Source organism: Populus trichocarpa, chromosome 1 (genome assembly GCF_000002775.5).
Source record: "Populus trichocarpa isolate Nisqually-1 chromosome 1, P.trichocarpa_v4.1, whole genome shotgun sequence".
Classification (NCBI taxonomy): Eukaryota; Viridiplantae; Streptophyta; class Magnoliopsida; order Malpighiales; family Salicaceae; genus Populus; species Populus trichocarpa.
The window spans coordinates 40071716-40089640 of NC_037285.2; the positions used below are offsets into that span (position 1 = coordinate 40071716).

Genomic DNA, 17925 nt, shown 5'->3' on the forward strand with positions numbered 1-17925 from the left:
TCTTTAAGCTTATTTCGTTCATTGTAAGGAGAGTGGCTTCGTGAATAAAGAAATAGTGCTTCCAAAGACTTGTACCCAAGTTTTTTTCTAAATAAATATAAATTCACAGGCAGGTCAACTGTATGTTGCAGTTTTAAATTGAAAAACAGTGTATGGGCGATAATTAATCAACTACTAACTGTAACAATCCACAAGCAGGTCAACTTCGTCTCTCACAAAAAAATGTACATAAGAGGATGCCTGGAGTTTGATCCATTTGTTGCTTCTGGCCACTGTATCCCCGGCGAAATGACAGTTGGAAAACTGTCATGATGTTTAACAGCAAAAGATTTGTCATGTACAAGTTATGCAAAATTGGGATCCTCTGCTTCACGGAATTCCTGAAAATCAAAACATCAAGAGCATTGGTGTTTTATATACACATGCGTTTCATCAACTCAACAAAAGAGAGGGTAACCATCAGAAAAATATGGCTGCTGAATGATAATTTATAAAGCAATGCTACTTCAAGAAAACAGACAGTGGATATCAAGATGAAGTAACTCGGTGCTTGGTCCCTTTAAGAATTCGTAGTTTTGAGTACAAAATGGCATTGAAGCCATTTAAACCTGCAACCATGAGATTCTTTTTCTGAAAGAATAGCACAAACTCTGGGATCACTACCAACACCCCTCCTGAACCTCAGAACCATGTTTGCCAAGGAAAATGCATTCCAACATATTGCATGATTCGTGGGGTTGCTAGCAATGAATACTCACTGCAATGCCGCCACATGGACATAATCATTAACTATGGTTTCCAGTCTTCTATATTCCAGGTAGTCCACATTCCATTCGTGACATGTAAATTAGCATCTCACAAACTTGGTGACATGATTGAAGATGATCAAGAGGACATATGTTATTTAAATGTCATTACAAGAGCACAGAATGCTCCAGATTGAGATGACATGGCAAAAAAAGAGAGATACTGATGACTTCACTAGTCATGATTGATGTTCTTTAGAAATTCAGAGCACGACCTTGTTGTGCAGAACCAGCTATAAACCATCACCAATCAAAAAAAAAACAGTGGAAATAACTTAAGATCTGAAGACAATGAAATATCATAAGATAAATTGGAAATAATCACATTCACTGCTCCCAAGGCTATGATGATTCTTATGAGAGCATATTAACAAGTTTTCCCTTGATTTATCAGCATAACAAATGGATATTAAGCACAGAATTTAAATATAGTTCAGTGGACTGTGGAAATAAACATACCTCCAACTTATATTCTTCATTTTGGTCACTGACCGAAAGATCCAAAGCTAGAAGGTGGCCATACCTAATGACAAACGAAGATTTTACAAAATGATTCACTAACACTACCAATATTCAACTAGCCAAAAAAAATTCACAAAGAAAAAGAAAGAAACTGTGTATTAACTATCACTCAAACCATTAATGATCACTTGAAACCTAACTTGAAAAAAATCTTTTGTCATCAAATGATCAGGACCCACATTATGCGGACACACCTGATATTGCAAGGAAATCATTTCATTCAAGATTTGAATCCAAGAGCTACAACCATGCAACTACACTATTTGCAACTTCAAGTGACGCTCAGGGAACAGAGTTGTAACTCTTACTTAAGAATATAGAACTTTACAAGGTTTGGTAACATACACTCGGAAACGGCTCTTGAATGCAAATTCATTTTTTTCAAGAACCCTTGAGAGAACAAGAAAGAGATTCTCATTGTGAAGCCCTCATGCCTATGGGATCTCAGGTTAGAAAAGAAGGTTTATAACTCGCAATAGTAAATAACCAGTATCTCCGTCACGTAGTGTTGAAGAAAGCTTAAAAAGAAAGAAAGTTAATATCAGAAATAGTACTAAGTCAGATAGCCATTGGAGTATCCTCCTAGACCCCTGAAAGACTCATATCCCATTCTTTAAAATTGAAATCCACATCTACAAGACAGATGTCTTAATTTAAGTCTGATTATGGTCCGGTCCCAACAAGTAGGATCCTGAGAAGGAAGTCTGAAGCAGTTAGACCAAGCAATCGATAAACCTAGAAATAAAGCCTAAAAATACTGAATCATACGCATGCAATGCATGTAAACCGAGAAATGAAACCTAAACTTTAACCCTATAAAAGTAAAACCTCAAGCAAGAAATATCATTTCATATGCTGATGGTTGTTTCAAGAATCAACTCTCGTCTGATATGAATCATACATACACAATAAAAAAAAACGAACAAAGGAGTAAAGGAACAAACAGTTACCCTGAAAAAGAGCTTGCCTTGAACAAGACCATATGGAACAGGCCCATAATGCCGTGAATCACAGGAAGCATACATGTTATCGCCCTGAATCCAAATGTGCCCCTTCGGTACCTACCAATTCCAATTATCCCAAATACCAAACAACTCATTAACCAGATTCACGCACGCTTCAACCACAACAATGAGATGAGATTAAGAAGAAAAAACAAATTAATGTTATCATATCCAAACCATGATGGTGCGACAGATGTCAGTTATGGAGGGATCGGGCAAGAAATTGATTTGATCACCCTCCATACCAACAATGCGTTTAGTGACCATCTTTGTAGGATCTAAAGGTGACCGAACCAGTACCACATCTCCTGGACCCACCTTCTGGAAGCGGTGAGACACGTGCTCCACTAATAAGACGTCGCCCGTTAGATTTAGCGTTGGGAGCATGCTAGGGCCGTAAACCTGAAAGCAGAGGACGATGATGAGTCAGATGAAGAATCCCAGAAGTGAGTTTACAAGCAAGAAGAAGTAACGGTACGGACGAGAGTGGGAGAGATGAGGTAGTTGTTGGTGAGGTGAAGGAAGCCAAGGAACTTGGCGACAAGACAAGTTTGGGAGAATGCTTCTTTGGCTATGCTTTTCCATGCATTCATGGATTTCAATTATTAATTAGTTTCTTTGGGGAGACTGAGTGAGTGACCTATTTTATCGCGTCTTCTTTTTCTTTATATGTATATGGGTGCTGTGCGGTGCTGGTGTTAATTGGGGAGAAAGAAAAGGTGAACCGCCGGCGGCGGAGTGGACCTGTAGAGAGGAGGAAAGTGTCTGGCATGAAATAGGTGAAATGACTGTATTACCCATAGTAAAAAGCATTATTCCTTTTTTTAATATACTTTAATTCCACTTTACAACTTGATCCAAATTATTTTCGGTGTCGTTTAGTTTCGTTGTGGTTTTTTATTTCTTATAAAACAAACAAAGAAGAAGAAAAAAGTAAATATAAAAAAATATTTTAAAATATAATATTTATTATTCTCTCAAATACATCACGACAATCATAACAATTTTTTTTATTTATCTATATTAAAAAATAGAAATTATTAAAAAAAAAAACTTAAAATAGTTTTTCTCTAAAGTAGCGAACCAGCCCCTCCACTACCGTTGCAACAGCTCCTCTCCTTCAACCACAACAGCAGCCACCACCCATACTGTCTGCCCGATCAACCCCGACAATTTGTCGATTATAATATTGTTTTCATTGCAAATTGTGAGAATCAATTGAGTTGCTTGTGGATTTCTAAACAAAGAACATGATATTACGAAATATCCACAGGTGACTTGTATATTCTCACATGGTATAAAAATTACCTTGGATCTGCAAAACTGAATCTTTGCATCCAAGAACATATATAGACTATTTTGCATCACAGTCATCAATTACTGAATTCTTTCTTCCGATTTGATTTTCATCAAGCCACCTTCAAGAAGATGCAGCCAAAGAAACAATATTTGAATCGCATCCCTTGTCAACTCGATGGTTAGATTTATAATCAAAACCATTTGAAGCTACATTTTTTGAGACCCTGCCTTGGAGAGAGAAGATGCGCTAGTACGGCTTTCCTCCCATCTCACTCTATCGTGAGGGTAAAATGAAGAGGAGAGAGTTGAAGCTATTTATGAGCTGAACCATGAGAACCAGATTTCTGAGGTTGCATCACTTGCTTACTCACAAAATGATCAAAAACAGAGGGTGAGTGAGAAATAGACTTAATTGTTTTTTTCAGCATAAACCCCCGTCTTTAAAAAATTAGATTTTTTTATTTAAAATTAAATCTTTTAGTATTTATGGATGGTTTTAATATTCTAGTATTAAAAAAATTAAAAATATATATTTTAATATATTAAAAAAACAATTTAAAAACAATATTTGAATATTAGTTTATAAGATTTGGATTATTAAGATTTGAGCGTTAAAAAATGAGATTTTTACTCGAGAGAGACCGCGTAATATTATATAGAAGGATGGATTTGTTTTTTTTATTTAAATTTATGAATTGGATTGCCTAAAGTGTAATTTAAAAAAAAAAAGTAAAAAAAAAAATACTAAACAAAGAAACAAAAAAGATTATGATACAGTTGAGCAAGATGGCCTAAAAATTCCTTTATTCTACCACAGTAGTAGAAAGTGATTTTTCTGGGGACAACTGGTATCAACCTGTAGCTGAATACGCAGTATTATTAGCTGAAATCTTAGCCCAGTAGCTTAAAGAATATAGAATGATGAGTCTTCAGGGACTTCTCTTCTGCGAGACTTGTATGAATTCCGGCACCCGTACAGGCTTGTTTCATAGTATTTTTTCGCTACAGGGCCCCGCTGTTGTTGTACATTATTTATTGTTTCCGATGACCAACGAATAGCTTGTACAACAAGAAGTATCATACTAATGAATCCGTTCGAGATTGTACAGCACCATCTCCTCGAGAGCTGATTGATAGGAGCCCTGAGGAAGGCATCTGAGATTCTGAATTGCAAGATCAGCTTTCTCTTTCGCCAATTCCTGCGCCCTTTCAATGCCCCCAGAGCTCTTAACCAGCTCGATAGCTTCATCAATGGAACCACTCTCACAGAATTCAGACTCGATTATTTCTCTTAGTTTTGGTGATTGCTCTAGAGCAAATATTACTGGAGCAGTCAGGTTCCCCTTAGCCAGGTCACTCCCAGCTGGCTTCCCCAGCTGCTCTGCTGACTGTGTAAAATCTAGTATGTCATCCACAACTTGGAAGGAGAGACCAAGATTCTTTCCATAGTCATACATCTGCATGGAAACACTACTGTCCACCCCGCTAAAAATAGCAGCTCCTTTGGTGCTAGCAGCAATCAAGGAGGCTGTCTTGTAATAGCTCTTGATCAAATACTCTTCAAGTTCAACATCACAATCAAATAGGCTAGATGCCTGCTTTATTTCACCACTAGCAAAATCCTTAATAACCTGCCATCAAGCAAGTATAATTGTAAATCAACTTCAATTCACCAGAATAACACCATCTTTACCCCATTCCTGTTTCTCAGATTTCAATTTGTAAAACTAAAAATATATAGAGAGGTGCAAAAACTCCATATTATATATCAAACACTGGACCGGACTATTACTACTCGTGTATAGAATATAATTGCAGACCTACCTGGCTGATAAGCTTAATGACTTCAATATTTTCAAGATTTGCTAGGTACCATGACGACTGAGCAAACATGAAGTCCCCAGCCAGTACCGCTACCCTTGTACCATAGAGTTGATGAACAGTTTCCTTCCCTGCAAATTAGCAGCAGTGAACAGAAAGTCAGAGAAGGTCTTACTGTAGGCCCATAATGGAAATTATGAAACGAGAAAACAAAAGGAAATTGCAAAATGCAACAAACTGTTTAATAAATATTTCAGTTTCGCGACCCAACTTGATGTGATAAATAAGAGCTTCAATAATACCAGCCACTACTTATAGTATATTTACTTCAGTCTATAATCTCTGTTTAGGTAGCAATTCATTCAAAAGTGGAAGCAGTGTATTGCACGTCATTGGAAGTGCACATTCAAGCTCATGTCATGTCAATAGGCTCTAGCATAGTGATATACAGTGAAAGAAAGCTTAAGCTCTCATTCATCTATGACATACTCTCTGATACAGTGATGTATCACTTCACAGTCCCACAAGTTTATAGGCATTTAAAAAAGAAGGGAAACATAGCACATTAGATCTTCATACAAAAACAATCAAAGGTTGCTTTACAATCCTTAATTGGGAGAATAATAGATAGTTTCAGTTTCCTTTCTAAAGGAGGATAGGATTCCAGGTCGATGCACAAGTCCAAACAATAGAAGGTTGGCTGCACAGAATCATATTTTCCATCTCACAGCTAAAGTAGGTCTAACTATATGTGACCTGTTGGTCATCCATCTACAAGAACCCTTCTCTTTTCAGCCTTGGACTGGTTCCGTAAAACTCTAAACAGGGCAAATGAAATTAAAACTTATAATCCATAGATACATTTCAGAGAGCCTTCATATTCAACTCTTGTACATGTCCAACGTACTCATTTAGAAATCCTTCAAATGTAGCTAATGTAAGGAGCAGAATAATAATATGTGTTCAATAGACTAAATTGATCCTCTAGTTGTTGTAAAACACAAGACCTAATCCAATAGAGATTATAATGCTGATGACCTGATCGAGAACTCTTCTAATCAAGCATTTTATACGAGTATATGTAAGCATATTACAATAACCAAATAGAGGTTGATAATCTGTTACCATTTCACAGCAAGGAAGACTTGCATATATGAAGTCTAGGGCATGCAAACTGTAAGTGGGTTTGCTGGTGCTTGGGGCAACATTAGATCCTCATATACTTTGGAAGTTTTAAAATAGCTTGGGTTTCTTTAATAAGCATGTGTTGGTGAATGATAAAGTGACATTAATGAGATTTTTCAAGTTGCTTTGATACATCATCATGATTATACTATCAATTTGAAATCCTACCTCTTCGCATGTCACTTTCATCCAGTACATCATCATGTATTAAACTTGCAGTGTGGATCATCTCGATAATCTCTGCTAAACGTCGATGTTCAGTTGTAAGTTCCCTGCAAAGCATCAATGCAATATAATTTTTTCTACTCCACTCAGCACCATCTAATGCCCTTAAATACTGGGTAAAACTTACTTCATCCCTACTACTTCAGCCGTGGCTCTTGAAACTAGAAAGACCAGAGCTGGTCGCATTCTCTTCCCACCAGCACCAAATATCTGCTCAGCTGCAGACATCAAAACTGGATTTTCTGCACCAACAATCTACGAGAGAATCTTCATCAGAAATACAGGAACTGGATATAAGGAACGAAAGAAACTATTCTGATTTGGTGCAAAATGGTACACAATTCAGCTATATAAAGGGCAACAGATAATAGAAAACAGACAATAGCAGAATACGGAAGCAGGTAAAAATCCTTATGTAGTGACCCTTTTTTGTTAGCTCATCTTGTGCCAAAATAACCATGTTTACTTGTACCACAGTGTGGACATGGTGCCGACTTTAAATTCTTACCGACTACCTGCTATGCCAACTTATATCAACTCAGACCATTTGTAGTGGTCAATCAGCTGAACAATGGTTAATATATTTGTAAGAGTTTATTCTGCATAGATCTACTATGGTGTAAGTGCCCTGACAACTATTTTCTAAAATACAAAAAATATCTAGTGGCACCTTATCCTACTACAAGCAAATATTAACTATTCAGAGATTAAGCATTGTCCTAACATTCAAATAAATCATATTGCGATTCCCAGTGAAATAAGTTACATACAAAGACAACTACCACAGCCACAGACAAACACAGCAATGCTAGATAGCATTTTCAAGCAAAACCACATTTGTGTTCCCAGAGTCAACAAACCATAAAACACCATCAACTGATTTAAAGCTCGATATGAAAATTCAGCAGGTATCACATCTGGCATGGATGACTCAAAAGTGTGCAATAATCATGTCCTAACATATGTCAACACCAAAAAATCTATAATGGTTACTCACCGACTGAAGATTTTGATTAAGAGTCTGGAGATCATCTGCAACCACTTCAAACAAATTTGTTATTGAAATTGATTCTCTCGAATCTTTCTTCAATTTCAGAAGTCCTGCAGGACCTTCAGCAACTCCTGTATTCAGCCAAAAAAATGAACAAAAATACCAGCATTTCAAGCATTACAACATATCATTACAACAATGGCAGGTGCTTCATTAATGGAGACCAAGCTCTTAAATGTAAGTACACCACAATCATCACGAATTAGATAAGCACTAAACTGTGACCAGCCAAGAAATAGTTAATCAAAGGCACCAAATTGTGCTACACTAAAGCAAATCCAATCAGTATCAGTAAGACAACTTACTGATTGTTAGTTCTGCTGGGTACAGACACTAAACTATAATCCAACAAATTCAGATTGTTTCCTCGTATACAAATACGTTAAAGTATCAATAAGACACGAAATCAATACTGCAAGATGTCCCAATGAGCAATTGTCAACCAAACCATGAAAAGCAAATACAGCTACTATCGATACAGGTAAAACCCATGAATATCAAAAAGACCTAGCAAAACAAAAAATCCAAATTACAGAGAGAGAAAGAGAGAGGTGCTTTGGCCATAAGAAAAGTACCCGCAGGTAAAGTCTCAGGGGTCTTTGTTGGGGAAACTCGACACCTAGCAATATCTCGCCTGCTACAAACCAGTCTCCTGGAACCATAATCTCTGTTACAGCTCTTAGAAACAGACTTGGCATAATTCCTCACTGAATACCTATCTATTGAAGCATTGGAGGAGCAGCCACAAGCCACCAAATCAAGTTTAGCCCTTCCAAAATCAAGATTATGGCATGTCATTGACATCATTCTCAATAGCAACACCCCAAAAAAGCAAGAAAGAGACAAAATTTTGCTCTCAAATTGGAGAATCCAGGTAGCAAGTATTGCTCAATTTGCCATATAACAACCAGCAGCCACCGAGAAATAAAGCGAGAAAAAAAACAAGAGGGGTCTTGTTCAAAGCTCAAGAGAAAGAAAGAAATGGTGTTAAATGGATGCTCAGTTTTTTAGAAGTTCCTCATTTCATTGAGAGCACAAGTTGGAGTACGCATTTGAGTGGATCCAATAAGCCCACATAGGACACTGTTTTGTCTTTGATTTCTTTATCAGTTCTGAGGTCAGTGTTGTCAGGACATCAAGAGAGTTGTGTCTCGTTTGTGTTCATGAGCAGAAAGATTTATGAAAGGAGGCAACGGAAGGGCTTATCTGTGGGCGTTCAAAAAAATGGGAGCCACAGATCCAACCTTATATTAATCACCATCTTTTTTTCATTTTCTTTTCTTTTAGATTCTTTTTTTGCCACTTGAATGATTTCTACTGTCCTTGGGATACTCTTTACTTATAAAATACATTATTCTTTATTACTTTTTATTTTTAATAACCAAAGTTAAATTAAATTTATAAATTCTTATATCCCTGATATTTTTCAATTTATTAAAAATAATAATTTTTATTTTTTAAATTTAATTTTTAACATTAATATATTAAAACAATTTAAAAACATATAAAAATTAATTTTAAAAAAAAAACACCGCACTTTGCCACCTATGCAGCTCTACATATGCAGTCAAGATTGGCGTCACATGTTTCATCGTGGATTAGGTTGAATTTTTTTAACTTAAAAAAATACTATATTATAAACTATATTAGATTCAATAAAATAATTTTATTTAATTATATGATTTAAAAAATAATGATTGTAAATAGATTAAATTTAAAAAGAAAAAGAAAATAACAATGACCTGTAAAAAATAGCATTTATTACAAAAATAAATTAAAAAGCTTAATTTATACTAGTATTTTTATATTTTATATGTGATTGAAAGCTAAAAAAATCATAAATATAATACAATCATGTTAAAATTAGGTTTTAAAATTTATAATAATATTTAAAAATTATATTTAAATTGAAGAGTAAGTGAATTTGGTAAAAAACTTTTTTGAGTGACAAAAAAATAAAAACAGAATAAAAATTTATAATAAAATTTAATAATTTATTTTAATAATCATAAAATGTTTTCTTAACAAAAACAATAATTTATGTTAAAATTATTATATTCTAAGATGAATATTTAATGTTTAATAACAATATAAAAAAATTTAAAACCTAATTTTTTTCTTACTTTAAAAAACCGATCTCAACGGTATAACAGAGACCTACAAACTAAACTAGTATGCATTTGCTAAGTGATTTTATATATATATATATATATATAAACTTCAATAACTAGTTGCGCAAGTCACTACCGTCTATTATGGAGATACTGATCGACAACACGTGGAGTACTATTTAATTTTCTGCACCTTTTGCCAGGTTGGATGGGCTTGTTTTAATATGAAATAAATGTATTTTTGGTGTTTAATTTTTTATTATTTTTATATTTGAGTATCTCATTTATAATTTTGTGTATTTGAGTTATTGTTAATGTTTGTTGTTAATTTAGTTTATTATAAATAATTTTGATGTCAATAATTTTGATAAGAGAGAAACAAAAATGGATCCACGAGTATTATTATTCTTATTAGCATCTCTTACTTTAACATAATTTTTTTAATTTTTAAAATAAAATATTTCGAGAAGGTTCAATTCTTTGAAATAGATTTTTTTATCAACATCAATTTTTTAAAATGTTTTCAAAGAATTGTTGGAGATTTTCTATGATAACAAAATCATGAAAAGACTTTTATTTTGTTTTTTTCTTATACCAGATTAGAAGAATTACTACAACCATATTTCTATATTTAGTATGTATATCTTGTGACATGTAATAAAAAAGTAAGCTCCAATAAGAAACCTGTGTTTTTTTTATTTTATTGTCTTATTTTTTATTTTTTTATTTGAGTTATTGTTTTTTTTCCCTAGATGGGTGATTGTTATTAACTTAATCTTGATATGTTTGTATCAATGAAGTGTTGGTCTAGTGGTTAAGGTACTGTTATATCCTTGTAAGGATGAGAACACAAATTCGATTTTCAAGAAGCGTATTTATTGGAAAAGGCAGCCACGAACCCCGAACAAGACTAGTTTCACCTTTTAAAAGGGTGTGAAGATACCCGGCTAAGAACGAAATTTTTTTTTTTAATATGTTTGTTATCTTATATCACGTGGTAAAAACTAAACTCTAATTAAAAAAATTGAGGAAAAAACATTAAGAAAAATAAAGCTGAATTTCAATGTTTAGTCCCTAAAAGTTTTTTTTTAAAAAGGATTTTGTTGCTTTTTAGATATAGTGTCACGGGTCACAAGATAGCGAATAAATCAGATGAATTAATGATAGATGCCAAAATTAAAAAGGAATAAAAAGATAATTTAACTTAAATAAGTAAAATAAAAGGTGAGAAACTCAAATAAAAATAATAATAAAAAGTTAGATATCAAATTAAGATTTTTCTCTTTTAATACTGTAATTCTTGTGTGGGTGATTTCACGAGGATAAACAAAGATAAAGAATTTGTGACGGGTGTTTGTTTCCTTATTAATTTATTTTCTTGGATGAATTTTTTTTATTAATAGTATATTTCTTACAAAAAAATAATTATCATAACAAGCAAGTTTTAAATAAAAATTAAAAAACAAAGAATGTCTTCATAAAATTTGTATGTGGTTGTATGAAAAAAAATCAAAGAATAGTTAGTTCATAAAAACCATATAAGATTAACAATAAAAATATATTTAATTCTCATTGAATATTCATTTTTATACAATTTATTAAATGTTAGGATCATATATAATTAATAAAAAAAGTTGTTGCAAATATAACTATAAAAGTATTAATCTCATTTAAAAAGTATAATTGGATTTTTTAAATAACATTGTAATTGTTAATAATAATATAGATAAATATTTATTTTAAAATATATATAAATTTATTTTTAGGCTTAGGAGACTAGGCTTACATATTTTCCTTTTTTTTATATCAAGTTGATAATAGGTCATCTGCTAAATATAGAAAATTATTGCAGACGATGCATCATTGACTGCAATATTTTTTCGAGCATCTCCTATGGTAGGAAAATGGGAGTGAGTTTTTGGACCCTCTGTGCTGCCAAAGGATAAGGGGTAGAACATATTTGAAAATGCGGTGCAAACCACGTTTTTAAAAAAAATTTAAAATTTTTTTTTGTTAAAATTTAATATGATTTGTATGTTTTGGATCGTTTTGATGTGCTGATATTAAAAATGATTTTTAAAAAATAAAAAAAATTATTGACATACATTCAGCACAAAAAATTATTTGAAAAGCAACCACTACCACACTGACAAGCACCCTCTAAGATAATTCCAGCACTCTTAAGGATGACAACATTTGACTGTCAAGAGACACCTTACACATAGCTCTAAGAGAGTAAGTGTCGTTTAATTGTTGGTGTGTGTACTGCACATGCCAACTAATTTTGTTTTAAAATTTTATTTTATATTTATTAAAATATCAAATTTTTTTATAGTTAAATTGATTATAATTAAAAACTAAATTGAAGATATGAAAAGGCCCCTAGACACCGGTTAAAGATTTGTTTTTCAAGTGGTAATTTAGTTATATTAATGTTTTTTAAAAAATAAAAATACAAAAAAAACCTCTTAATTCCAATTAAATAATTTTTTATTTTAAAAGTAATTTAATTTAATTATTTAATTTTTAAAATATAAAAGGATCAAACTGGACTGATTAATCTGATAATAATTAATAAAGTATTATATTAATCGTAATAGTCAGTTCAATAATTTTCTGTTGAGTTTATGTGTGCATTTAAATATCCCGAGTTCTCCATGGAACATGACGCCCCATCCTTATTTATTTATTAGAGAAAAATTCCATCATATCATCGCTCAATGGATTCCCAAATAAATATAAAAGATATGGTAAAACCTAAGCCATCGGCAATTTTTTATTTTGAACAATTAAAATTAAATTAAAAAAAATTATAAGCTAATAATATAATAGACGGTAGATGATGCCTGCATGGTGGAGCCCCCAAGGCAGGATCTCTGCTGACCTGTACTGTGATACTCTATAAGATTTGCAGAGCTGAAAAACATGTGCAGCAGTAACATAAAAAAAAAGGGGGAATTGATTAGACTTGTCATTTTATATTCCACATGCACAATTTTGATATTTTAAAATTGAGTCGGGGTAATATGGATAATTTGCTTTTTTATCCATTTAAATTACAACACTAACCTTTTAAATTTTTTTTTCTTATTATTAAGGTTAGTTTTATATTTTTACATTCTTGGTTCACCGTAAAAATACCTACTTGTTCTTGTTCTTATAAGCTAAATAAACAAACAAATAGAGGGAGGGCCATTCCATAATATCCAACCATGTTGCACAGTCAAATCACCTTGCACCTTTGATGTCAAATGATTTCACTCTTATATTAAAAGGGTGTTTTTGTCATTCCATTCATGATTTTTTTTTTAATTAACAAGTAGGGGTAAAGTTATTTAAGTGCTTTTCAAAATAAAAAACAAAAAAAAGAAGAAAAAAGTTGGCGCGTGCTAGGAAAGCGTCGGCGTGTCAACCGCATCATCGTTTTAGAACTATGTGTGTGGCTTATTAGAGCGACAAGAAAGGCTATTTCAAAGCTTCATGAGCTTCGTTTCATTGTTGCCTCTCAGAAAATGTGATGTGTGCACTGATATGATTTTTTGTTTATCACCAATGATCGGTTCTTTTTTTTTTTTTTTCCCTCTTTCTTCTTATGTTTATGCGCCCTCCCACCCAATTTTTCAAATCAGCCCCTAAATTTCTACTTCCTTTTTATTTAGTCCCTCTGTTTTTTTCTCTATTTTTTTAAATAATTCATTTAATTAGTTTTTTGTTTTAATTTCATCCTTATTGAATGTTTTGTTTTGTCAAATTTGATCCTTAATCTTTTAATTTTTATTTTTTTCTAGGCTGAGATAATTTTTAGAATTGTATTTTCTTTTAGATTCCACCCTCCTTAATTTTTTTCTAATAGATTTAATCTTCTTTTTATTGTTGTTTTTGTTTTTGGTTTGCAAAATTTTTAAAATTAGGATTTCTTACCTAATTTAATTCCTCAACATTTAATTGGTTTGGATATGACCTTTGTTAAGCTCGTGACTAAGATTTCACGAGTTATGGAATTTGAAAATTAACCTGATTTCATGAGGTTTTTTAGGAGTGCTTTAAGTTTTTTTAAAACATTTTCAAAAGTTAATGTTTTTTTTTATTTCATCCTTCAATATTTATTTAATTGTAGATTGAGCTTTTTTTTTCCATGCTTTTTATGACCTCGGTTTTACCTTCTTCTTTTTTTTATTTAATGAGGTTACCTAAAGTCTTTTTATTTGTTATTCTTTGTTATGTTTTTTTAAAAATAAATTTTAATATTTAATTAATTGGAATTGATTTATTTAATATAGATAGATGCTGACTTCAATTTTTTTTTTTGTGGTGAGTGATGTCCATGATAGAGTGATAATGGGTTTCCAATGTTTTTTTATCTTTTGTTCCTGACTGTAATATCGAGTTTAAATCAGATTATTAGATTACTCGATCTTATTAGATTCAGTTAAGTTAATGACTTCAATACAAGTTTTTTTTTTACTTGTTTATAATTTTTTTTGTTAGAAAATATATTAACAACACTTGAATATCTTATTGTACAATTAATAAAAATTTGATTCAATTCATAACATAACACACGAGCATCTAGTGAGTTTCTAATTGAAATGTGACTAGAATCAATCATCGTTGGTTTATGGTTGATGTTTTCAGGGCTTCAATGCGGTGGACGTCGAGGCTTCAATTTAGTTGATTATTGTGTAAAAAAGAAAAGGGAATTCCTGATTGAAATTTAATGTTTTTAAGCTGAGTTTTTCCAAGGACGTACAATAAGTCACTTGTTCATTACCACAGACAAAGTAAAACAAAGCATATATTTACCGATTCATTCACTTTCATTTCATTATTTACTAGCCATTTTGGTTTTTATTTTATTTTAAATATAGATATGTAAGCTGTTTTTAAAGTATTTTTTATATAATTTTTTAAATATAAATTAAAAAGCTTATATAAGTATCTAATTATAAAAATTGATAACTATCTATATAAGTAAATAAATAAAAAATATCAATAGCAATAACTAAAATCAGAATTTGAAAAATCAAGAGCTTGAAGTAGATCAAGATATTTGATCGGGCAACATGAGACATTTACTTGATTATATTTAATAAATTTATTTACTAAAATAATCTTTTTATTCAATGAAACGATAATAGAAATAAACATACCCATGAAATTGATTGAATAAAATAAAAAAAAATCATTATACAAGGTTGCACATATTAAAAATATTATCAAAAAAATAAATATTTTTTTTATTTTAAAAATAAATTTCATCTATATAAAAAAATATAGATGAATCAAAATAATATTTCAAAAATTAAACACACAAAACATTAAAAAAAAAAAACTCTATAAAAAATAGGGACAAAAATTATATGCCAAATGCTAGAAAATAATCCCAACTTTAAATGAAATATCGATTTTACAAATTAGAATTTTAAGTTATTATTAAAAAGTTGAAGAACATGGACAAAAATTAACATAAACAATTTTTTTTTTAATATGCATGGTTCAAAAAATAGTTGTAAACTTTAATTTGGTCACTTAATTTTTTTATTTTTTTTTATATTTGATCCCTGTATGTTTTAGAATTTTATATTTTAGTTCTAAACTTCATTTTTCACGTTTTAGTCCTAGAATGTTGAGATATGAGAGAGGCACCAGAAAAAAATAAAGAAAAAAGAGAGAAAAAGAGTTTGATTGATCACATTCCAGCAAAAAAAAAAAACCGAATTTGATTTCAACAAGTTCGTCTTAAAGATAATAATTGAATAAAAGTGATTTTTTCTTTAAATATATCAGAAAAAGTAGACTGAGACTAGTTAATTTTTGGATTTAGATTGATTTTTTTACGCCAATCATGCTTGAATTGACTTTGTGACTGCTGTTTCCATGTTCGAAAACATCCAGTGTATGAATATTTTTACAAGTAACTAGGAGCTAGGATTTGATGAGCTATAGCTTTCCTTGCATTAAGGCACCAAGTAATGCATGCAACACACGTAGAAAGTTGCATATGAAAACTGTCAAACTTGTCTGCAGTGCACCAATGTATCATGAACAATATGAAGTTATAACAAACAAGAAGGTGAGAACAATAACATGTCCAGATCACAAATTATTACCTTGACATCTTCAGTTCTTCTGCCTGCACTATATCCCGGAGCGTAAACAAAGCTTAGGTTGTCTGCAATCACATTTCCCTGACATATTCCCGTGTCCTGAAAAATTTGCTGCACTGCTACTTTCTGGGTTTGGTGCTCTATTTCTTTCAGGATCCCTCTGGAGACTGCTTTCCTATGCTTTCTCATTGATCGAAGAGGGATGGAGAAATGGAGTGAGTGAGGTGGTCTGGCAAGAAGAGTAGATTAAATTATAAATGCATGGGGTCCTCGCTTCTGTGTGCTGGTTTACCTCGCATTTTGTGATCTACTGTTTGGGGATTGATCCAATGATTATATGTAAGTTCTCCCTCTTTTGTCAACAGGTGCAATCCATGCTAATTCCTGCTTTATTTCATTTGATTGCTTTGGATTTTGCATACAACTGCTTTAGGAAATAGGGTCACCTCACCCAATTTACTATTTCAACTTTTTATTAAGTTTTTGTTTGGTTATTTAAAATTTATGAATCTGATAAATATGTCAGATCTAAGACATCTGAACTTGTAAGGCAACCAAGTATAAAGTGATGTGAGTCTGATATATTTACCAGACCCAAGACGCTTAGATTTTGACAGTCAGTCAGCCCAAAATGACATGGATCTGACACACTTTCCAGACCCAAGACACTTGGACTTGCTAGTTAGCCAAGTCCAAGAAACGTGGGTTTGGCACACCTGCTAGATCCAAGGTGCTTGGACTTGACAATCATCCAAGTCCAAGGAAAGTGGGTCTGACACGCGCGCTTGGACTTGGTAGTCAGCCACGTCCAAGACACTTGGACTTTACAGTCAGCCACGTTCAAGGTAATGTGAGTTTAGCACACATGCCAGACCCAAGACGCTTGGACTTGGTAGTCAGCCAAGTCCAAAGTAATGTGAGTCTGACACATATACTGGGCCCAAGGCGCTTGGACTTGACAGGTAGCCAAGTTTAAGATTACATGGGTCTGGAAAACATACAAGACCCAAGACACTTGGACTTGGAAATCCGCCAAGTCCAAGGTGACGACCATCCCTTGGCATGTTCAGGGGAATGACCGATCTCTCTTGGGTCTAAACCTCAAGGAAAAACTCAGTCTCTATAGACTTAACTACATTTGACGTCTTAAACTCTAAATCTCTCTATATCTTTTTAGTTGTATAAAAGTCATTCAAGAACCCACCATATTTCCATTAAACATTAATATAGATATAAGAGATATTTATCTCCTTGATTGGACTTGTTTTATTACAGGTATTCCAAACCTTCTTAGTAAATTTAAAGTTCTTTAGATTAAGAAGAAATCCAAATACTTTAACGTATCAATCAACCACTATCCCTAACACCAAATAACATTTTATTTTATATTCTTGAATTTTTGAACATCATCAACTAATAATTAAACAAGCTTTTAGTCATCTTTCCCACTTTTTTTTTTTTAAAATATGTTTTAAATGATATATTTTGATAAAAATAGTTTTATTTTTTTAACAAATCTTTGGCCAAACTCAAGCTATGCGGTGGAACACGTTTGATTTACAATCTGTTTGTTTTTTTGTTTTAAAAATATTTTTAAAAAAATTATTTTTTTTTCCTTTACTTCAAACATTCATTAACAAACATCTGCTAAACCATAACCGCAAAGAAACAAAACAACAAAATATTTCCACCATAAAAATAAAAAGAAAGCGCAATTTCATCATTCCCCAGCAACAATCTGAATTAACTTTATCCAAATACACTCACAAACAGAAACAATTTCATCCAATCAAA

General features: G+C 32.1%; 2 protein-coding genes across 8 annotated transcripts; both read right to left on the minus strand.

Annotated features, from left to right (window-relative positions):
* Nucleotides 1–59: 59 nt before the first annotated feature.
* On the minus strand, nucleotides 60–4020 carry LOC7459129 (uncharacterized). Of its 7 annotated transcripts, none has more exons than XM_024603465.2 (5): nucleotides 3641–4020; nucleotides 2651–2734; nucleotides 2279–2389; nucleotides 1266–1329; nucleotides 60–380 (listed from the first exon to the last, which is right to left on the minus strand). In XM_024603465.2, the coding sequence occupies exons 1-4, from the start codon at nucleotides 3704–3706 to the stop codon at nucleotides 1291–1293; spliced, it is 300 nt and encodes a 99-aa protein (XP_024459233.1). In that variant the 5' UTR covers nucleotides 3707–4020; the 3' UTR covers nucleotides 60–380; nucleotides 1266–1290. The 7 variants fall into 7 exon arrangements, with proteins under 7 accessions (XP_024459233.1, XP_024459219.2, XP_024459216.2 ...); XM_024603451.2 differs by having other exon boundaries at nucleotides 2510–2734; nucleotides 3641–4006; XM_024603448.2 differs by lacking the exon at nucleotides 3641–4020 and adding an exon at nucleotides 3077–3124 and having other exon boundaries at nucleotides 2510–2734.
* A 398-nt stretch (nucleotides 4021–4418) lies between these two features.
* LOC7459128 (solanesyl diphosphate synthase 1, chloroplastic) lies at nucleotides 4419–9126 on the minus strand. The gene is made up of 6 exons (XM_002300406.4): nucleotides 8489–9126; nucleotides 7860–7984; nucleotides 6990–7117; nucleotides 6806–6909; nucleotides 5456–5583; nucleotides 4419–5262 (listed from the first exon to the last, which is right to left on the minus strand). Exons 1-6 carry the CDS (start codon nucleotides 8718–8720, stop codon nucleotides 4714–4716), a joined length of 1266 nt encoding a protein of 421 aa, XP_002300442.2. The 5' UTR covers nucleotides 8721–9126; the 3' UTR covers nucleotides 4419–4713.
* Nucleotides 9127–17925: the final 8799 nt, after the last annotated feature.

What these genes read in the sequence shown, in the direction of transcription:
- LOC7459128 (XM_002300406.4), bottom strand. Translation starts at nt 8,720, where the DNA reads ATGATGTCAATGACATGCCATAATCTTGATTTTGGAAGGGCTAAACTT. An exon ending in CCCTGAGACTTTACCTGCGG is followed by an intron (nt 7,985 to 8,488) that starts GTACTTTTCTTA and finishes GGCTGAATACAG; the next exon opens with GAGTTGCTGAAGGTCCTGCA. An exon ending in GCTGAAGTAGTAGGGATGAA is followed by an intron (nt 6,910 to 6,989) that starts GTAAGTTTTACC and finishes GATGCTTTGCAG; the next exon opens with GGAACTTACAACTGAACATC.
- LOC7459129 (XM_002300407.4), bottom strand. Translation starts at nt 2,925, where the DNA reads ATGAATGCATGGAAAAGCATAGCCAAAGAAGCATTCTCCCAAACTTGT. An exon ending in ACCTCATCTCTCCCACTCTC is followed by an intron (nt 2,735 to 2,814) that starts GTCCGTACCGTT and finishes CTCTGCTTTCAG; the next exon opens with GTTTACGGCCCTAGCATGCT. An exon ending in ACATCTGTCGCACCATCATG is followed by an intron (nt 2,390 to 2,509) that starts GTTTGGATATGA and finishes TGGAATTGGTAG; the next exon opens with GTACCGAAGGGGCACATTTG.